This window comes from Rana temporaria, chromosome 5 (genome assembly GCF_905171775.1).
Source record: "Rana temporaria chromosome 5, aRanTem1.1, whole genome shotgun sequence".
Taxonomy (NCBI): Eukaryota; Metazoa; Chordata; class Amphibia; order Anura; family Ranidae; genus Rana; species Rana temporaria.
The window spans coordinates 297,532,489-297,555,617 of NC_053493.1; the positions used below are offsets into that span (position 1 = coordinate 297,532,489).

A 23,129-nucleotide genomic window follows, 5' to 3' on the forward strand; every position below is an offset into this window, starting at 1 on the left:
GGTCTTACTGCCCGACCCACTACTGTGAACATGGAGCGGGCCACAGCCTCCACTTTCCTGTCTGCGGGGTCCTTAAAGGCGGGAGCCCCTTCCACCGGCAACGTGGTGACTTTGCTCAATCTGGACGCAGGAAGGTCCACTGACGGAGGAGAGATCCACTTTTTTTAAAAAGTCCTCCTCAAAGGGATAACGGATTGCAAAGTATTTTGGAACAGCAGAAACTTTCTGCGCTGTATCCCATTCCTTGTATAACAATTTGTCCAAATATGGAATACAAGGGAACACTTTTGCGGTGCGGGGCGGCTTGCGGAACCCAAAAGGGACTGACACATCCGATGCCTCCGCCAAATCCTCAAGTTTCTGAGTATCACGCACCACAGAAATAAGAGCTCCAACAAATTCTTTATCATTCACTGACCCTGAAGCAGAGTCATCCTCACTGTCCGCGTGGGTTAAGCCTGCATCATCTGACATGACAGAACCAGAGCCAGAAGCAATAGCAGGGAATGGTTCTGTGTCAGAGACATCCCCAGAAGCAGGCTCATGGAGGGGGCGCTTTTTACCCCCCTTCTGGCCACTTGCTGCTTCAATCCTGGCGAAAAACGCCTCCAGGACAGCCGTCATTGCCCCAACAGATGCGGCAGGGGCACTAAGGGTTAACTCAGGCATTGCTGGTGAAGAAGCTCCTGGTTCAGGCTCCATGACGCCCCACCGCTGTGCCACCCTGGTACTGCAAAGCGGAACAACCCACCGGTCACCTCCCGGCTGCAGAAACAGAAGGCAGGGGCCCCCCGGGGGAACTCACCACCCCACCCGGTTGCAGTGTGAGCTGAAAGCGCTGAGAAGTGCTGGCTGCGCCTGTCCCTCAGGGATGATTTGAGGGCTTTTGCAGCGCAATTTTAGTCACTAGAGGCCAAGACTTTTTCAAGACGGCCGCCGTCTGAGGTAAAAAGCACCATGTGGGCTACAAGAAAATGTGCGCCGACCATGTAAACCGCGTCCGCAGTTTAAAACCCCAGGAGGCCCCCCCCCTCACAGCCGCCACCCAGTATGGGGAAGGAGGGAGAGAAAAGGGAGAGAGGAAAGCAGGGCGGACCTTCAGTCGACCTCCCCAGGGAAGCACCAGCCATAACACTTTGCCAGGGCAAGGGGACTACTTGCCCGTCCTGCGACCACCGGCTGGAGGCATTCCGGACAGAACCAACATCCGCTAAACGGCATGGCTGTCGGCCAGACACACTGTGAAAAGGCCAAGGAGACTGGTCATATGTAGTTCCCCGGCCACCCCTGGAGCAATTGGGCCTGTCGTGGACGACCCAGAGCTGAGGGCCAGCACACGCAGTCAATAGAAGAATCTCAGGATTCAAAAAAATGCAGGAACAAGACAAAAGCGAAAAAATCGCAAAAAAATCCAGAGTACAGGGACTCTAGAAGGACATTAGGCAGAAAAAAAACTGGAGCTGCTGAGGCAGAGTGTGGGTTATACCCGGGGGACCACGCCCCCTGGGAGGAGCTGTAATGAGGAAAGTGTTGTTAACACTTAGTGATGTTTTTCTGCCTAACTCTCCTGGAAGGAAGGTGAATAACCCTAAGGTCAAAGGCTGCTGTGTCCGTCCATGAACGGAAGAGAAATCCGATCGTGTGTGCGAGGCTTTACTGTTCTGGGGTCAACTCAAAATTTTGGATTTTTTTTTTACTTTTACTGTCGATGATAATGGTAAACAAGACCAGTAGAGAAGGTGACTCTCCCTTACAGGAGTACAGACAGCAACAGAAAACATGACAGGTGTTCTAATCCCTTTACACTCTATCCAAAACTAAAAAGCATTGTTTTGCAGTGACACTTTAAAAAGCTGAACTCGGGGTGAAAACAATGGCCCTTGCAATGTCAGAAAACAAACCTCACAGGCAATCCGATGTTATCACATAAAATTCAGGACTTCTGCTAGTGAGAATTGCAAAGGTCCACCTACAACCCAAAGCAAGGGTCTTTTTTCCCCCTGAAGTGAAGATTTTCAGTGATTGTAATGCTTAAAAAAAAAAAAAAAAAAAAAAATATCCTGATCCTTTACAGCATAGTGCTTTTGCTATGTCATTTGTCCCTCTCTAAGCTATAAAAAAAACACTGATTGATCCTACCAGCTCATGTGTCCCCTGTCTGTGCTGACCACAGTAATTATTGGCTGCTGAGCTCTGATTACCGTGGGCAGTTTACATGCCTCCGTCATCCACTGCTTTCCTCTCTTCCCCTCCCTCCCAGTGAGCTCCGAGTCTGTGTGCGAGCCGTCACCTCCCCATTTAAAAAAAAAAACAAAAAAAACACATACAGCAGATTTGATTATAATCTAAGGGAGGAGATTACATGATTTAATTTAGCTGCTTAACAACCCCTTTAAGACTTTAAAACTGACACACTTAGAAAATATATATGTATGCGTGCAAGCTTGCGGGGACAGGGGCGCGTACAATTAATTTTTTTTTATTTTATTTATGCTTTCCCTTTAAAAATATTTTTTTGATCACTTTTATTCCTATTACAAGGAATGTAAACATCCCTTGTAATGGGAATAGTGTGTGATCGGTCCTCTTTATGGAGAGATGTGGGGTCTACAAAACCCCACATCTCTCCTTCAGGCTGGAAAGCATCAGATCAAAAAAAATAAATAATCTGATGCTTTCTAGCCTAGATCTCGGCTATGTTTACTTCTGGCGGCCCGGCCTCCGAGAGTCATAGACATGGCCGAGGACCATCCGTCCCTCGGTTTTCTCTGTGACTTCCTTCCGGCGTCGGTGGATTCCTTCTCCGGGTTCCTGAATGCACAGGAGAGCCTAGTGAGGCACCAGAGGGCGGCGGGAGTGGGATGTCTATGATTGTTCTTATGGTGTAGGGAATCGCCCACTGAAAAAAAAAACGATATCTGGATGATGCCTGCAGCCCAGGACGCTATATAATGGCCTGCGGTATGGAAGTGGTTACGATAGTACATTTTAAAAATGTTATATGTTTTCTATTATGAATAAAATCTAGGTTTATGATATTTGCAAATCATTGTATTCTGTTTTATGTAGATTTTACACAGCCTCTGAACTTTTTTGGAATTGGGGTTGCAAAACAAAGTAATAATCAGTAATGGCATCTTGAATATTTGTTTTTTCTTATGTGTTTTGCTGCGATTTAGAAAAAGTGACACTGATGGGCTTGAATAACATTTCCCAGGGTGCTTTTACCGATTAAACGCATCAACTACTGCTGACGCGTTGAGGGACATGCCCTCGTCATCAGATCTGATGAACAGGGCATGTTCCTTGAAACATGTCAGCAGTAGTTGACACGTTTAATCAGTAAAAGCACCCTGGGAAGCCAGGAAACCAATAGGAGAGCAAAAAGTGTACAGAGTTTTACGCTTTTGGCTCTCTTATCGGTTTCCTGGTTTTGTAGTGCGATTTGCACCTTGACTTTTACGAGTATGTGCACATTTGTTTTTATCTAATAAATGAAGATGGTCACGCACTAGGGTCTTTGCGCCCTTTGTTTCGTTTATGTTTCCAAGATTCCTCACTGAATGTTTCAGTTGACAGAGACTTAATGATATTTCCAGTACCTGTTTGGCTTCTCAAGTACTTCTGAGCGCTATAGCGTCAATGTGTATTTTCTTGTATGAGGATATTATATACATTGGCTTTTTAAAAGCCTTTGCCACAGTCCCCCACACAAAAGTTAATGTTTAAGTTAAGTTCAGTTTGTAAATGGAGGAAAATTGGCTAAAAGATGGTATTCAAAATAGTGATCCACTCCGTCCAAAATCAAAAAAGTTTTTTCTTTAGTTATACTTTAATAATAACAAGCAATGACAATTTGCAGTTTATAAAGCAAGCAAAAAACGTTATTGTACTAAAAGAGGTATAGTCTCCAGAGAGAGGGACAATTTTGTCCCTGTACAAAGCATTAGTAATACTTCATCTAAAATATGAACCTGGCAGTATAGGCTTATGGCTTCACGCCGGGAACCCTACTGCGCAAGGCTCTGCTCCTCTCTCCTACTGGCCCGGCGGCTAGGGAAGGAGGAGGGAGCATGGGCAGTGACGTCAATACCCACGGCTGAGGCTCCCAGAAGTGGGAACAGGATACCTGTGAAAACTGGCACCGGAGGGGGGAAAAAGAGAGAGAAAGTTCCACTTTTGGGTGGAACTCCACTTTCAGGTGAAAAACTTAAGGATTTACAACCACTTTAAAAAGAACAAGGATGCACAAGCTTGATATTCATAGAACTTGGGTTACAGGGCTGGCAACCCTGTAACCCCTACCTCACTTTGTGAGTCCTCTGTTTGTTTTAGCAACAGAGTAACAGAGAAAGGGAGGGGATGGTGGTCTGTGTCCTGCACCTTACTAAAAGAGAACATTTATAGGTAAAATGTATTTTAAATTAATAATACAGTACAGGACACAGGCTTGATATTCATACACCCTGCAAAGTCCCCAAGCATTGAATAATAAGGGTGGGCAACAAGGCAAAGAGAACTGTACCAACATGCCCAACAATAGCAAAGCCCAAAAAAAAGGGTGCGCTGCTGCCAGAACCTTGCAGTCAAAAGCTGCATCCACAGCGGATTGGGCATCCATCTGGTAGAACTTGGGAAAGGTACGAACAGAAGACCAGGTGGAAGTCTTACAAAGCTGGACAACAGAGGCTTGTTGTCAGCATGTAAGAGATAGGTTTCCTTATACTCCTAGCAACAGTGGATCTTGAAACATAATGTCCCTTTTGAGGTCCTGAGGAAAAGACAAATAGAGAGTCCAAATTTTGATAGCTTTGACCACATCCAGAGTGTTTAGCGCATTCTCCTTTCGAGGCTCAGATGAAGGGCACAAGGAAGAAAAGGATTGTGTCTTTGATAAAGTGGAAGGTTGACACTATCTTTGCAAGAAATTAGGGTCTTGGATGCAAGGCTACTTTATATTTGTGAAGAATGAAAAAGGGGGATTTTTATAACAGCTTACCTGTAGAATCCTTTTCTTGGAGTACACCATGGGACACAGAGCCATTCATTACATAATGGGTTAAGGGTCACCAGCGGTGATTGGACACTGGCACAACCAATTGAAAACAGTTCCTCTCCATATAACCCCTCCCATCAGGGAAGCACCTCAGTTTTGTAGCACGCAATAAGGTTCCCATAAGAAGAGGGGGGGGGGGGCTCTGAGTCCCGTGGTGTACTCAAAGAAAAGGATTTTACAGGCAAGCGATTATAAAAATCCCTTTTTCTTTATCGTACACCACGGGACGCAGAGCCATTCATTACATAATGGGATGTCCCAGAGCAATGCTCAATATGAAGGGTGGGAGACACAGATCAAACAGGCCGCGTATGGACAAGAAGCCCTATACTGCTGCCTGCAGCACAGTTCGCCCGAAGGCGGCATCCTCATGTCCTTTCACATCTATTTGATATAATCTGGAACATGTGTGGACTGAAGATCAAGTTGCAGCTTTACAGATTTAAGTCATCGAAGCCTGGTGATACACTGCCCATGAAGCACTTATCATTCTGGTAGAGTGCGTCTTAACAGAAAAAGGAGGAGTCCTGTTCTTTAAATCATAAGCTTGAATAATTACTTGTCGAATCCACTTGGAAATAATGGATCTCGATGCCGCTTGGCCCTTCCATGGTCCACCTGGCTAAATAAACAAAACATTTGTTTTACGTATCTGAACGGTTGCCTGCAGATACACCTTTACTGCTCTCACTAGATTCAGAGAGTGCAATAATTTTTCCTCCACTGTCCGCAGATCCGGAAGAGTAAGGCAGAACAATGTCTTGAAAAAAGTCGACACTACCTTAGGTAAAAAGGCAGGCTTGGTCGTAGTACAATTTTGTCTTTGTGACAAATTAAATAACCCTCTTTGAAAGAAAGCGCTGCTTATTCAGATACTCTTCTAGTCTAATGCGCGTAGAAAGAGCTGGACCAGAGACCCCTCGTTCTTTTCAAAATGTGGGTCTCAGCAGCCAGACCGTCAAATTTAGCCTTTGTAAGGAAGGATTGAACACTGGACCTTGCAACAGCAGGTCGTGTCGAAGCGGAGCTTCCAGGACCTTCCTACCGCCATTTTTATGATTTTGGCGTACCAAGGCCTCCTGGGCCCATTTGGGGCCACTAGGATTACTGGTATTCCCTCCTTTTTGATCCTGTGAAGTAGTCTTTGTAAGAGAGGGATCGGGGGGAATGCAAAAATCAGTGAGAACTTATTCCAGGGAATTATTAGAGCATCCGTTCCGTAGGCTAGAGGATCTCTCGTCCTGGATACAAAGTTGTCCAACTTCTTGTAGAACTTGGAAGTTAGCAGATCTACATCTGGGGTCCCCCATTTCTGGCATCTGGCCTGAAAGACATTGGGGTGGAGAGACCACTCTCCTGGTGATAGCTACTAGCGACTCATATAGTTCGCTTGCCAGTTTTCTATCCCTGGGATGAAGATTGCAGAAAAACAAAGAACATGATATTCTGCTCATGCCAAACTTCAAATCACCTCCTTCTGAGCACCCTGACTGTGGGTGCCTCCTTGTTTGAACCTCGTGATTGATGTAAGCCTCGTGATTGATGCAAGCTACTGCAGTAGCATTGTCGGATTGAATCCGACCGGGTAGCCCTGTAACCTGTGTGTCCAGGTTCTGAGGGCTAGATATATTGCCTGGATCTCCAGTCTGTTGATGGGCAGACTCTCTTAGGTCTTGGCCCAGGTTCCCTGGGCTGAGGCTTCTTCGAATACTGCTCCCCAGCCCAATAGGCTGGCATTCGTAGACACCACCTTCCAGGTGACTGGGAGAAAGGATCTTCCTTTCCGCAAGTTTTCGGTCTTTAGCCACCAGTTGAAGCTTTGGCGTACCTGTGGAGACAGGTGCATTGGTAACTCCAGAGCTTGGAGCTTTTTGTTCCAGGCAGTAAGGATCCTGCTTTGAAGTAGTCTCGAATGAAACTGGGCGTAAGGGACAGCCTCGAATGAGGCCAACATCTTTGCCAATAGCCTCATGCAAAAAATTAACCGGCCCCTTCTTTGTCCTGACCTTGTGAATCAGGTCTTTCAGAGACAGTATCTTTGGCTCTGGCAGGAATACCCTGCTTTGGGCTGTGTCTCTGATCATGCCCAGATACTCTACCCTTCTTTGGGCTTGTAGAGAGGATTTTTGTAGGTTTACAATCCATCCTAAATGCTTCAGGTATTTTACCGTAGTGAGCACAGCGTGATCAAATCCTGCCACTGATTGATCTATCACAAGTAGATCGTTCAAAAAGGCTGTTACCGCTATGCCTTGTGTCCTCAGATTTGCCAACAGAGGAGCTAGTACCTTTGTAAATACTCTAGGCGTGATAGCTACACCAACAGGCAGAGCCACAAATTGAAAGTGGCGTTGTTCCACCGCAAACCTTAGGAATCTTTGGTGCGCAGGATGGATGGGTACATGTAAATATGCGTCCTTGATGTCTATGGACGCCCTGAATTCTCCACCTTGTAGGGTGGTGACCACGGATCGAATTGTTTCCATTCGATGATGGTGAACGTTTATAAATCGATTTAGAGATCTTTAGATCCAGGATGGGTCTGACGTCTCCGTTTGGTTTTGGGATCACAAAGAGGTTTGGATAAAACCTGAATCTTGCTCTTTTTGGGGTACTTCTGTAACTACCCCTTGAGACAGCAAATGATCCAAACCCTTGAAGAAGGATCCTCTTTTTTGTGGATCTTTGGAGAGTCTTGAACCTCGGAACTGGAAAGATGGGATCTCTCGAAATTCCAGTTTGGATCCTGAGGATACTGTGGATACTACCCACTTGTCCTGGATTTCTGTCTGCCATGGCGCTGAAAACTGATGGAGCCGTCCCTTCACAGAGAGGCTTTGGTTTAGCCCTTGGACCCCATGGCATCTTGCCTTCTGAGCCTGATTTCCTTTGGCTCTTGTGGCTGGCTAGAAAGGCCGTCGTCACTGGCTGGAGGCAGGTTTTCCCAGAACTGGGAAAAGAGAACGTTTAAAACAAGATCACTTGTTTTTCTTTTTCTCAGATAAAAGAGTGGTTTTACCACTTGATATCTTTTGGATATACCCTTCCAGGTCATCCCTAAAGAGGCGTTCGCCATGGAAGGGGAAACTGGCCAGAAGCTTTTTTGCATGGAGCTTTAACCAAAGAACTTTGTGCATATGCACCAACTTTAGTGTATGCGCAATGCTTGCAGAGCAGATTCTCTCATAGCATCTATTGTAAAACATAAGCCTTAGGTAAAATTCTCCCAAATTTAGCTTGTTCCGAAGGCAACTCCTTTAGCCCCTGTTTTACCTGTTGCTTGATAACCTGACACATACCGACTGCTGCTACAGCAGGTTGGGTAACTGAACCGGCCAAAAGAAATGAGGATTTTATTAAGGATTTTCAATTTCTTTTCCAATGGATCTTTACACACTTGTGCATTATCCACCGGGCAGATCAGGTTTTTATTTTTACAAGAAATATCTGCGTCTACCGAAGGCAGGCTCCATTTCTTGGAAAACTTCTCCTCCATAGGATAAAGAATATCAAACTTCTTAGGAGGTGAGAAATGCTTGTCTGCTTACATTAGCCCTTCTAGTTAACGGTTGAACTGAGAAACAGCATGTACCCTGCTGGGATTTTAACCCAGGGGGGAGACAGGTGATTCAGTTAACTCCAAGGAGGGTAACTTGAATGTGGAACGCACTATTTCAGCGTAACCTTGCACCTACGATTTCAGATCTGGGATGCAGAGAAAGGCTCTTCTGATCTCCCTGATCCCTCCGACTCCTGATCCTCTGCAGGTGAAGCATTATTTTCTGAAAGGAGATCTTACCACAGTCTCGCTTTTTTATCCTTCTTTGAGGATTTAGAGATTAGAGATTCCCCCTTCTAAATTGCCTAGGGCTACTGCTAAAGTGTCCTCAGTGACATCTGCAGGCCCAGGCTTTACCGGAAAAGCCGCTATACCGGTAACGGTAATGACTCATCCTATACAGGTGCGTCAATTAACACTGGTGAGGAGGGTACTGAGCCAGCCCTGTTGGAGACTTCCGTCTCAAGTGGCGGTACTTTTTTATTTTTAGTCCTGGTCATACTGCATAAGCAAAGCCAAGGTACCTCAAAGCATATACTAATGTGCTCAGTTTAGCAATCTGCATAAAGTATGCAACTTCCAACACACAGGCCCAAATTCTCAACCGAGATACGACGGCGTATCTCCAGATACGCCATCGTATCTCTGCGTTGAGCCGTAGTATCTATGCGACTGATTCGTAGAATTAGTTACGCATAGATATCCATTAGATCCGACAGGCGTAAGAGACGGATCTTAAGTACATTTTTTTGGACCGCTAGGTGGCGCTTCCGTCGAAATCCGCGTCGAGTATGCAAATTAGCTAGATACGCTAATTCCCGAATGTACGCGTGGCCGATGCAGTAAAGTTACGACGTTTACGTTAGGCTTTTCACGGTGTAAAGTTGCCCCTGCTATATGAGGCGCAGCCAATGTCAAGTATGGCCGTCGTTCCCGCATCGAAATTTGAAAAAGTTACGTCGTTTGCGTAAGTCGTCCGTGAATGGGGCTGGACGTAATTTACGTTCAGGTCGAAACCAATGACGTCCTTGCGACGTCATTTGGAGCAATGCACACTGTGATATTTTACGGACGGCGCATGCGCAGTTCGTTCGGCGCAGGGACGCGCTTCATTTAAATGATACACGCCCCCCCACCCGCCGAATTTGAATTCCGCCGGGTGATTTCCGCTACGCCGCCGCAACTTACGGAGCAAGTGCTTTGAGAATACAGCACTTGTCCGTGTAAGTTGCGGAGGCGCAACGTAAATGAGATACGTTACGCCCGCACAATTTTGCGCGGCTGTACGAGAATCTGCCCCACAGTTTCTATGCATAAAGTGAGTGTCTTCCCAGTAGTACCCAGCTCAACCACATTGGGCTTAGCTTCCTGTAATGCTGCTGTTCAAAGAGAGTTTGACCTATGAAGTGTATTTTGCATTTGGCGCTGTTTCCCTGTGCGCGTGCGACCTGGGGCTATGTCTGAAGCTGAGCTCTGCAGCAGAAAGAGTGTAACCTGTTCGAAGGAGCTGACACTGCTAAGCATGGTGAGTCTTTCAAACTCAACTCTTTACTCCCCCCAGTGGCAGCATTAGAGAAGACACTTCACTTAAAATATAGGAAAGGTCCTTAAAATGTCTTTAGGACTCTGACCTCTTACCTTATCCACGCCGGAGGTTTCTGCTGAGATCAGACAGTACCAATCTTTGCCCCTCACGGCGGGCATTGTGTGCCAACCTTCAGGGATATGGGTTCCTATTTAAAGGATACCTCTCCCCTGGGCCTTGTAAAAGACTCTGACCAGGACTTTTAGCGAAGTAGCGAAAGAGCTGGACCTCAGAGCCCAGTCCTCCGTAGAGAGACATTACAGGCTACACCTCGTGCATGAGGCCCGGATCCCATCCAGTTTTGGCTTAATCTTTAGGTGTCTTGGATGGGTCCAGAAGCATAGCTCTTTTACCCCCAGAGGGTTTCTTTGGCAGAGCTTTCCTTATAGCATCCTATAACGTCCAACACCTTTAGACACTGGCGAAAAAACTGAGGCGCTTCCCTGATGGGAGGGGTTATATGGAGGGGAACTGTCTTCAATTGGTTGTGCCAGTGTCCAATCACCGCTGGTGACCCTTAACCCATTATGTAATGAATAGCTCTGTGTCCCGTGGTGTACGATAAAGTAATGGCTCCTTTAACTACTTCCCGACCCGCGTATTGTAAATGTACGTCCTCTTTTTAAACATGGATATCTCAGTAACGGCAGCAGCCGCTGCCACAACTGAGATATCCATGTTTTCAGCGGGCGGCCGTGTAAACGATAACGGCGGTCTCCGCGGCGGATTCGCCGCGAGATCGCCGTTATCGGTGGCGGGAGAGGGCCCCCCCTCCCGCCGCTTTTCCGCGCCCTCCGCCGCTTACCGGAGCCGTCTGTAGCGGCGGAGGAGATCCGATGCTGCCGCCTGGAGAGTGAGGACTGTAGTGAGGGCAAGATGGCCCCCACCCGTCCTCATGGCTCTGCTGGGCGGAAGTGACGTCAAATTTAAATGACAAATTTTCCTTTTTTTTTTTTTTTTTTTTGCATTTAAGCCTAAATATGAGATCTGAGGTCTTTTTGACCCCAGATCTCATATTTAAGAGGACCTGTCATACTTTTTTCTATTACAAGGGATGTTTACATTCCTTGTAATAGGAATAAAAGTGATCATTTTTTTTTTTTTTATATTTTAGTGTAAAAAATAATAAAATCAATAAATTTAAATAAGAAAACAAAAAAAAAATGTTTTTAAAGCGCCCCGTCCCGACGAGCTCGCGCGCAGAAGCAAACGCATACGCGAGTAGCGCCCGCATATGAAAACGGTGTTCAAATCACACAAGTGAGGTATCGCCGCGATCGTTAGAGCGAGAGCAATAATTATAGCCCTAGAGCTACTCTGTAGCTCAAAAAATGCAACTTATAGAATTTTTTAAACGTCGCCTATCTAGATTTTTAAGGGTAAAAGTTTGACGCCATGCCACGAGCGGGCGCAATTTTAAAGCGTGACATGTTGGGTATCATTTTACTCGGCGTAACATTATCTTTCACAATATATAAAAAAATTGGGCCAAATTTATTGTTGTCTTATTTTTTAATTCAAAAAAGTGAATTTTTTCCAAAAAAAGTGCGCTTGTAAGACTGCTGCGCAAATACGGTGTGACAAAAAGTATTGCAATGACCGCCATTTTATTCTCTAGGGTGTTAGAAAAAAATATATATATAATGTTTGGGGGTTTTAAGTAATTTTCTAGCAGAAAAAACTGTTTTAGTCTTGCAAACACCAAATCTGAAAAACACCTAAGGTCTTTAAGTGGTTAAAGAGAAAGCTGCTAACTGTCATGTCTGATAGACATGACAGCTGTAAAAAAGGCTACCTTGCAGGCTGCTGCCACGGTTCAGTGCATTCTGATAGTGGGGAGACCTCTTTATCCACATCGACTGTGTGCATGGATTAATCCGTTTTTTTTTGTTCACCCTACTGTATGAAAATAATAATAATAATAAAAAAAAAAAGAAGAGATCGATCTATGACCAGCCTTAATATTATGTTGCAAAGCGCAGAAAGTGGTAATGAGGTAGGTAGGTCGGAATATGCAAATAAGAGATCTTGTGGATTGAAATTGAAAGGAGCTTTGTTTGGGAATATCAGGTCCAGGACCTCTGTTGCGTTTTGGTACCGTTAACAGAATCCTTTCAACCTGTGCTCCAGAGGTAACAGAATGACCACTCACTGGCAAAATGGATGGTTTAGGGTGCTCTAAAAATCTGACTGTCCCAGAGCAGATTTTGGTTGATTTAAAAATCCATTTACAAAAGCTATTTGGTCTCCTGACAGTTAGGAGTGAAAGTGCCCCTTCACTGGGAAGAGGGCTTTGGGGTAGACTTGATAGATTGTGTGTTCCAAATATTACTCCGAAAGGAAGGATTTTGGCTTTGCAGTTAAAGTGGCTGTAAACCCTCTCATATACCCAGTGAAATTAGTAGCCTTAGGTGATAAACAGAGATAAAAAAAAAAAAACTCCTACACAAGTTTTGCTTGTTTATCTGCAGTCTTCTCTTTCCTACACCCCTTAAAAAAAGCAGAATCTTGTTAAAATCCTTCTCCATCTGTTAGTATAACAGAGAAGGGGGCAGAGGGCTGCAGTTACAGTTTGTGCGAGAGCTTATTGCAGAAAAGGCACACACTCCCCTCCACACAACAAACAGGAGCGAGGGAAGGATACAGAGCGGTGTTGTGAATAGACAAGTTGTTTGCCAAGCTCCCTCTTCAAATCACAAATTTAGCTCATGTGTAGGGAAAACTACTCAGAAGGAAGACACGTTGATAACAGAGGAACGAAGCACCGGAGAGAAACACTTGGAGCTTTGGATTGCGAAGTGAACACTACAGATGTACATGTACATTGTTCAGATTTCATGACTGAGGTTTACAACCACTTTAAAGTCTAGTTCGAGTGCTGAGAAGCTCTGCATTTTGAAGAAGGTGATTTTGGAAAGTTCCACTGTGGGAGAAGGACCTTTCTTCCTGTGACATTGTTGATGAATTTGTCAAGTGTCTCAAAGAGACATTTTCCTTTAAAGGGTATCTTTGTGCAACATCTTTTATAGGTAGCTTCAGCTATCCAGGCTATCCAGGAAATCAGAGCCACTCTGGAGATTTCTATCATGACCTGCTCTAGGGAATTTACTCAAAAAATAAAAAGTGGAGGGTAACTGTTGTAAGTGTTCTGCCAAAGCCCCGTTCTGGAATAAAAGAGCCTGTTGGTTGTTCATCACCCTAGTCCAGTTAACTGCAGTTTGACACACAGAAATTGCAGCAATAGCTGGTTGCAGAGCTGGGCATGTGAGAGTAAAGAGTCCCACATTTTCTATCTGCAGAATGTTTGAATGATGAAAAACATCTTTAATTGGTACAGATGTTTGTTTAAAGCGGGATTCCACCCGCAAATTATTATTTTTTTTTAAAGTCAGCAGCTACAAAACACTGTAGCTGCTGACTTTTAATAAGGACACTTGCCTGTCCTACTCGCCCGCGCTGATGGCACCCCCGATGCCGATCCCCCGATCTGTGCAGGTCCCACGCCGCCATCCTCACTAAGGGAAACAGGCAATGAAGCCTTACGGCATCACTGCCCGTTTCCTACTGCGCATGCACAAGCCTCGTGCCGATTTGAGAATGGGCGGCTGCTCTCTGGGATTACACACCGTTCCCATAAAGCAGCGCACCCCATTCACTAGAAGAGGATGCAGAAGAAGACCCACCGCGGTTATGGAAGAGGCAGATTATGGACTTCCGCATAGCCAGGGTTTGACAAAATCCGGGCGCCCAGTCGCAATCGCCACAAGAAATTGTGACCTGATGCCCGTGCCCGCCGGTAATTGAGGCTGCAGCTTTGCGGCCTCAATTACCGGCCATCACGGGCGCGGCAGGGGCGCACAGGATCCTGTGTCTCTGTGTGCCCCCACCGCGCGATCGCGGCGGGCCTGCAACAGCTGGTAATTGAGGCCGCGGCTTTGCGACCTTGTGAAGGCCCAAGCTTCCTTCTGTGACCTGGCGCCATCTGGTGGTGGGCGTTGGCATTACACGTAAAACAGCAGTTCTAATGTGTCTTTTCAATGTTTTCACTGCCCTCTCCTTCCCTCTAATTAGAACCCCCAAACAATATATATATATTTTTTTATTCTAACACCCTAGAGAATAAAATGGCGATCGTTGCAATACTTTCTGTCACACCGTATTTGCGCAGCGGTCTTACAAGCGCACTTTTTTGGGGAAAAAATACACTTTTTTAAATTAAAAAATAAGACAACAGTAACGTTATACCAATTTTTTTTTATATTCTGAAAGATAATATTACGCCGAGTAAATTGATACCCAACATGCTACGCTTCAAAATTGCGTCCGCTCGTGGAATGCCGACAAACTTTTACCCTTTGAATTCTCCATAGGCGACGTTTAAAAAATTCTACAGGTTGCGTGTTTTGAGTTACAGAGGAGGTCTAGAGCTAGAATTATTGCTCTCACTCTTAGGATCACGGCGATACCTCACATGTGCTTCTGCGCGCGAGCTTGGCGGGACGGGCGCATTTTCTGGCTCCTAAATTTTTTAGCTGGCTCCTAGATTCCAAGCAAATTTGTCAAACCCTGCCGAGCCAGTAGGCCACGACCTAAATAACGGGAGCAGATCAACCACCTCCCAGGCCCAGCCAGCAGATGCCCCCCCCCCCCCTTTAACAACCCCGAGGGTGGAAAGGAGGACTGTGTCCAAAAAGCCCCTAGGCCGGAAGACTGGGCCTCACCCGGGATGGGGGGGTGGAAGTAGGGGTGGAGAGAACCCCGGAGGTACCGACCGCCCCACACCACTCCGGGAAAGGAGAGAGGACCCCTTACTTACCTCTCCAGTGAAAAGCGCGGGTAACGATCTAAGACAGATCCTCCTCGCCACCACTAGGAATGCTGTGACACAGGCCGAGGCTGGGTCAGATGCGACCTTGCAAGACGTTTAACTCGCAGGGCCAGCTTCTGTCCAGTGGGGCTAGGTCGCAACTGACCTAGCGCATAGCTGCGGTCTGCACGCGCTTGCTAGCCAGACTGGGGTGACCACTGGATCAAATGCCCAGCCCGTCGCCCAGCCCGGCAGTTGATTGTAGATCTCACTGGAAAAAATCCAGGAAAAGAGAAAATAACAAAAAAACTAAAAAAAATTCCCAGGACTAGAGATCCCAGCAGGGAACTAGGTCCTTACTCCTGACTAGGAATGAAAAAACTGAATACCCAGAGCAGGGAGGGGGTTATATACCGACAAAAAACAGCCCATGGGCATAGCCAGGTGTTGTTATTTTGTTCTCCCTAGTCCTACTCCTGCGGAGAGCATATAATCCTATGGTTCTGAGCAAGAAGGCTGTGTCTGCCAAAGAACGAATGAGAAAATTGTTTTCATAAATATAAGTGTTAATAATTTATTTTGATCCATTAACAAAATAGAAAGTAATTGAGAAGAGATACAAATCTAATGAATATTTGGTGTGACCACCCTTTGCTTTCAAAGCAGCATCAGTTCTTTTAGGTACACAGTTTTTGAAGGAACTCGGCAAGTAGGTTTTTCCAAACATCTTTGCGAGCCAACTACAGATCTTTTGTGGATATAGGCTGCTTCAAATCCTTCTGTCTCTTCATGTAATCATAGACAGACTCAATGTTGAGATGAGGGCTTTGTGGGGTCAAAATCATCAATGCTGAGAAATACAGGCAGGTATTTATCCATCATGTTATAAAGGGAAAAAACTGCGCCATTGAAACAAAATTTAATAAATGGATGAACCAGTCCAAAAGCGGCAATTAAATATGGGATAGAACACAAATACAATGGGAAAGAGAAAAATTGCGCTAATTATAGTCCAATAAATTTGCAGAGCATGCGATTGATCCAGTACTTTCACAGATAGTTGAATTGATCGATACAAACACCCAGTGATTGAATCACAGACAAGTGCACCGTCACCTCACAGAGAACCTGCTTACCAGATATTAAGCCAAGTAAGCAGATGGCTTTGACCCATGTCTTCTTGCAAGTTAATAGGCCTGGGCTTGGTTAAAATCATCTGCTTACTTGGCTTACTATCTGGTAAGCAGGATCTCTGTGAGGTAAAGGTGCACTCAATCAATTCAACTATCTTTGAAAGTACTGGATCAATCACATGCTCTGCAAATTTATTGATATATAATTAGCGCAATTTTTCTCTTTCCCATTTATCCATCATGCCATAACATCAGGGAGTAATTGGGCCCAAAGCCATTTGAACAATCTGTTCAGGTATGGACATCCCTGGATAGGTAAGTGTCCTTATATCAGTCAGCGGCTACAGTATTTGTAGCTGCTGAATTTAATTTTTTTTTAGGGGGAGCCTGGAGCTCCTCTCTAAGAACTATCTTCAGCTTAAAGAAAAAGGAGGCCTGGAAGTGATGTTTTGGGCCCTACAGAGCCCTGATCTCAACATCAAGACTGTTTGGGATTACATGAAAAGACAAAGGGATGTGAGGCAGCCTGCATCCACAAACGATTATATGTTAGTTCTCCTAGAAAACCTACCTGCTGAGTTCCTTCAAAAACGCTGTGTAAATGTACCTACAAGAATGGATGATGGTTTGAAGCCAAAGGGTATTCACACCAAATACTAATTTGATTTGGATTTTTTTTTCTGTTCGCTCACATTCTGTAAACTGATTAAAAATAAACAAATAAAATGTATATTTTTGAAAGCATTCTTTCTTTACAGCATTTCTGCACACCTGCCTAAAACATCTGCACAGTACTTATAAGTAAATATAGAGGTTTTCAATGTATTCATTATTTTTTAATTAGTTGAACCAGATGGACTTATGTCTTTCTCAACATAAGTAACTATGAATTGACCTCCTTGAAACCACTGTTCAACACAACAAAAATAATTGTAATAAATAATTTAGTTGAATTTGATGGGATCCTTTGCCACGACTGATGACTTTACTCTGATGAAAAAACATTAACTGATTGAACCAATTAGCATCATCAAATTTTGAAGGATAAAATTTGTTAGCAAAATGAATATTACACTGAATGAACTTATAACTATGTGTATGGCCATTACAATATAGAATAAAAAAAAAAATTAAAAAATTACCACAGTCTTGAGCCACAGATTCTTGACCAGAGTGCGGCCCTCCTTTGCCTTTACATTGGATACTGTAGGTGTAGCAGGCTGAGGCTGTGGCACCAACTTCACAGGTGTGTTTGGTAGAACATCTATTAGGAACTTTAAAAAACATAAAAATGTGTTTGTTACATAAATGACATTGAAGTAAAACAATCTGTATAAAAAATAGATTAAAAAAAGGTTACAGACCTGTTCACTGTATAGTACATTAGATTTGTCAGACATATACATAAACTGGATGCAATACTTTTCAACACGCTCCGGTATCATTTTGTCCCTATAATCATGAACAGCAAAAAAAATAAGAACCATATCAGAATGTAATATCATAGTAAAGGAAACACTACAATGCATGCTGCAAAGCTAAGGTATGCAACTTTGGAGTGTTGCCCCTGTTAGGGTTTGCAACAATGTTTACAGAGGTCCAGCACCTTAAAGCTTTCCTGCAGACATTGGAAGCAATTACAATAGTCTATGTCATCTCTTGCAGTACTGCTATAATTACTTAAAGTGGCTGTAAACCCTTCCATATACCCAGTGAAGTGAGTAGCCTTGGGTGAGATGAAACAACCTACGTATGTTGTACCTGCTTATCTGCAGTCCTCGCTTTTCTACAACTCAGGATTTATAAAAGTTGTCTAAGCTGTCAGAAAAAAGGGGGCAGAGAGCTGAAATTACATTCTGCAAAACTCAGTAAGGAGAGCTCTGACAGCTGATTGGAGAGAAGTGACACACCCCCTTCACACAAGAACAGATTTGAGGTCGTCAATCAGCTGGAGCTCCCTCCTCTGTCACCTTTTTTCTATTGGTGTCAGAAAAACTTGTCAGACGTGATTCATGCACATAGACAAGGAAAGAAGCAACAGACAGAAATGACACTTAGCAGTCTGGATTAAAACAAGTACACACTAGAGAGGGATAGGTTTTTTCATATTTCATGTCTGAGGTTTACAACCACTTAAAAACGCAGACACCTTCATCAGCTATAGAGAGCTAAAAACCAAACAATTCCTGTTTTTTGTGGATCAACTTTCTTTAGAAGTAAGAAGGATGTAAAGTTGAAGTTACTATTTTGTATGTCTTGATCTCACTTCCCCTGTTCTGAAGAATCGTACATCCTAGAAGAGATGTAGAGTTGACTTTCAATTCACATGAGAAACATATTTCCTTTTGTGGCTTTCTCTGTTTTCCCTGTATAATTACGTGCAGCTGTTAACAAAAGCAGGTCATAATTCAGCCAGTTCAACAGGAACCAGACAAATTTTGATTCATGTATAGGCAGGGTGGTTGTACAAAAGTCAATCTACTGACTTCTGTACAACCGCCCTGTCTTATGCTGCTTAATCGGGAGAAGTCTCCTTAATGTCACGATACAATATCTCAGCAGAGAGGTTCCCTCATCCAACAGTACAAATGGCCACTGCCCCCACCTATTACTGACTTTTGCAGCAAGGAGCACATGGAAGGGTGACGCATGTCAAACGAGACCAAAGAAAATTCCAAGGTAAATTTACCGACCAGCCTGCAACCAACCATTATCCTAAAAGTATGCGTTAAAAACTGGTTTAGTTTCCACACATTTGCAAATACTGTATTTATTGGTGTATAACACTCACTTTTTTACCCTGAAAATAGAAGGTAATCTGTGCCTGCGTGTTATACGCAGGGGGCTGTGGAATTTTTTTTTCATGAAACTTCCCTCTTAAAGTTAGGGCGCGTGTTATACGCCGATAAATACGGTACATGCATAAGATGCAAAGCCACTTCACGGTACCCCAGTAATGTCTGCAAATATAAATTTGAGAGCCTCCATAGAAGAACATGCACAATAATGAATAGGCAGAGGGCAGGTGAGCCTGGAGGGAGCCCACCCCTCCTCAAAATGTATAGATGTGGAAATCGAGTTGTTTTATTTTTTCCATTTCAACCGACTGGTTGAATGAAAAAAAAAAGGAAACTTCTATGGGCTGCTTAGGAATCTGCTGCCTGTTCCATCCTTAATGCCACCCATTACTAGAGCGGTAGAAAAGAAAGGTGTCAGTGAATAGCAGAGAGTGGTTTTTATATGAATGTTTGGGAGAAACCGCTTTCTACTAACACTCTTCTCCTTGCAAAGTTGAACAATGCAGACTGGCGGAACGTCTCTGGTAACTATGGGAGAAGACAAATCTGGTGCAAGAGAAAAATAGGATTTTTATAACAGCTTACCTGTAAAATCCTTTTCTTGGAGTACATCACGGGACACAGAGTCTTAATCATTACTATGTGGGTTATATGTTCCACCATCAGGTGCTGGACACTGGTGTAATCAATTAGAGCAGGAAGTTCCCTCCCTATATAACCCCTCCCATACTGGGAGCACCTCAGTTTTTGTAGCAAAGCAATAAGTGTCCAAATATCCCCAGACAAGAGGGGCGGGAACTGTGTCCCGTGATGTACTCCAAGAAAAGGATTTTACAGGTAAGCTGTTATAAAAATACTATTTTCTTTATCGTACATCACGGGACACAGAGTCTTAATCATTACTATGTGGGATGTCCAAAAGCAATTCTTACTGAGGGGAGGGAGACACCAACAACGCAGACTGCCATCAGACATGAGAAACTCTAATGCTGCCTGCAGCATATTGTGCCAAAAAAAGGCTGCATCCTCCTGCCGTCTTACGCTCACCTGATAGGGATTAGTGAACGTAAACACAAACGACCAAGTTGCGGCCTAGCAAATCTGAGTCAAAGGCTTGGTAATGCACCCCACATGAAGTGCTTACTATCCTGGTAGGGTGCATCCCAAAAGAAACAGGGGGAAGCCCTCTTTTTAACCATAAGCCTGAATAATAACCTGATGAATCTATAATTTGACAATAGTTGAATTAGACGCTGCCTGCCCTTTGCTGGGGCCTCCTGGTAGCGCAACAACATCAGTCTTCCGTATCCGAGCAGCCGCTTCAGATAGGTCTTGACCTCTCTTACTCTAACGAGAGAGCGTGTAGCTATTATAATAGCTGATCTAAATACTGCCAGCCCACATCTAGGGTCTTTTGGCAGAAAAACAAAACGTTCGATTTTTAACTTCTCTCATCTCTATTGAGAGAAAAGCAATAACATTTCCTTCCGCGGACCAAGGTCTTGAAAAAAGAAAGGCAAGAATATCTTGGGTTCAAATGAACACTAGATCCTTCTAGTAAATAAGGTTTGGGTGAGGATTTAACATCACCCTTCTTGAGAAAATAATTAAGTATGGCTCTATGCAAAGAAAGTTGCCAATACTTTCTTGCGGATGCAACCACAACCAAGAACACCAATTCCCTCTTTAAAAGGATGAAGGGAATTATGGTGCATCAGCCCAAGGTGCCGACCCTGTAAGCTGACAAAACTAGATCCAATCTTCCGAGCCCAAGGGCGACCTAACTGGCAAGCTTATACACGTCACCCCTTGTATAATTGCCCGGGTCAAGAGTGTGACACAAGCGACCTTTGAAAATATTGACAAGGCCGAGATCGGATCCTTGATGGAACTTAAGCTAGCTCCACGTCCTTTCCAATGTAGGAAGGCAAGAATTTTACCTATGATATACTACCAAGGATGCCACCCCTTGGTTTCACACTAGGAACATGGGCCTTCCAGATCCTAGGATATCTGGTCCTGGAGGCCAGCTGTCCTGTATGAATCAAGGTAACTGCCGCTGATTCTGAACGCCCCGATCCTCAAGAATGCGGGCTAACAGCCAGACCATTAATACCCATGTATGCAAGACAGGATGTAACCCTGCAAAGCAGGCCTGGACAAGCTGTAAAGGACCCTGGGTCCTCTACTATCAGAACTGCCGTCCCTGCACAGTAAGGGCGTATGGGCTATGCCGGAGCAGTTAGGCCAGCTTCCGTTCTCCTCTGATGTAGCATGGAAGTCACGAAAGTCGTGGCACTGGGGGGAGACACATAAACCAGTGACAACTGGTCCCCCAGGATCACTTAACACATCTGTCCTACATGCGGGTGAAACCTTTGTCTTTAACACAAAGCTGTTCAATCTCTTGTTGAACCTGGACGTCAATACCCTTTTTATGTACAGGGTACCGTTTCTGTGACATTTGGCCAACAATAAAAATCGGGTAAAATGCTCCATCAGTAGCTCTAGAAAGCTGACGGATAAGGCTCACTTGGAGCTTGACCACCTCCCCTGGGCCGTGGTCTCTTCCAGGTAACGGGTATAAAGGATCTTCCCTTCTGCCAAACATTTAGTTAAGAACCATCAACTGAAAATTCCAGCATATCCCTGGGACCAGACTCCTTGGATAATGCTAGGTTAGTATCCACTTGTTGCAGGCCGACAGAATAGTGTTTAGATTAGCCTTGAATAAAACTGAGCATAGGGAACTGTCTTGAATGAAGCCGGCATATTCCCTAGCACCTTGAGCAAAAGGTAAAACGTAAGGAACTGTTCCTTGCCGTGAACATATAGACCAGCTTTTTCACAGCGATGATCCTGTCTGGAGGCCAAAAACTTTCCCTTTTTGGGCTATTCTTGTCAATGAAAGAGTTCCAGATAATTAACCATGCTGGACTCCCCTAGGCCCAGCCATGCTACTGATTGATCCGTCAGCAGGAGTTTGCCTCGGTATGCCATTACTGCTATACCCTGGGCCTTTAGACCTGCTAGAGGCAGGCCCTAGCACCCTATTAACCCAGGCACGGAGGTTAACCCAAGGGGTAAGCCACCAACTAGATACAGTGCTGATCCCCTGCGAAATACAGACAACCTCTGCAGTCCCATGTAAATAAACACCTATGCAAATGGCTCCCAGTATGTGCATGTGGCAAGCTTTAAAGCCACATACCTCTATGGAAGCGTGTGCTCATGGAAGCTTGTGATCATACAAATATGTTTTAGGCAAAACACATAAAAAAGGGGCGTGCTGTATACACGCATACATATAGCATGTGAGCTATGAACAAGTCTCTTGAAAGCAAGTATGCGCTCTGAACGTGTTATGCAGCGTTGTGCAACATGTACCCCTGCAGACACGTGTTCCTATATAAGCCCAAGGAATCCAGTATTATTAAGGAAACCTAATTATCATGCCTCATTAAGCAACCACGCAAAATCTAGGCAAACATGCCTCCTTATGCGATTCAGCATTTTTCATGCGATCAAACATCTTATGCATTTTTAGCACCCCTGTGCGGACAAGTACCCTTGTGTGATCAAGGACTCTTGTATGACTGAGCACCCCTGTGCGATCCAGCATTTTTATGCAATCGAGCATTTTATGCGATTTTGGGCATTTCTGCGGACACAACCTCTCTGTGTGACCAACTATGCCTGGATAATCCAGGACTCAGGGGATCAGGTTACCATGTGTGATCCCGCATCTTTATGCACTCCAGCATCCTTATGCGATTTTAGGCATTCCTGTGGAAACAAGCCTCACTGTGTGACCAAATATCCTTGGGTAATCAAGGACTCGGGTTATCAGGTAACCATGTGTGATCCTGCATCTTTATGCACTCAAGCATCTTTATGCGATTTTAGGCATTCCTGTGGAAACACGCCTCTCTGTGTGACCAAATATCCTTGGGTAATCAAGGATTCAGGTTATCAGGTAACCATGTGCGATTCCGCATCTTTATGCACTTAAGCATCTTTTATGCGATTTTAGGCATTCCTGTGGAAACAAGCCTCTCTGTGTGACCAAATATCCTTGGGTAATCAAGGCTTTGGGTTATCAGGTAACCGTGTATGATCCAGCCTCCTTAGACATTTAAACATTTTTATGCGATTTTAGGCACTTTGATGTGATTAACCATCCTAATGTGA

The 23,129-nt window shown here is 44.5% G+C and overlaps 1 protein-coding gene across 1 annotated transcript in view; it reads right to left on the reverse strand.

Moving 5' to 3' along the window:
- SMCHD1 (structural maintenance of chromosomes flexible hinge domain containing 1) overlaps positions 1 to 23,129 on the reverse strand; it is a 504,574-nt gene that overhangs the window by 174,162 nt on the left and 307,283 nt on the right. Inside the window, exons 35-36 of the mRNA XM_040354031.1 lie at positions 17,505 to 17,592; positions 17,283 to 17,414 (exon numbers count right to left, since the gene is read on the reverse strand). Of these exons, the coding sequence (XP_040209965.1) occupies positions 17,283 to 17,414; positions 17,505 to 17,592 (220 nt within the window). The remainder of the gene's footprint in view (positions 1 to 17,282; positions 17,415 to 17,504; positions 17,593 to 23,129) is intronic.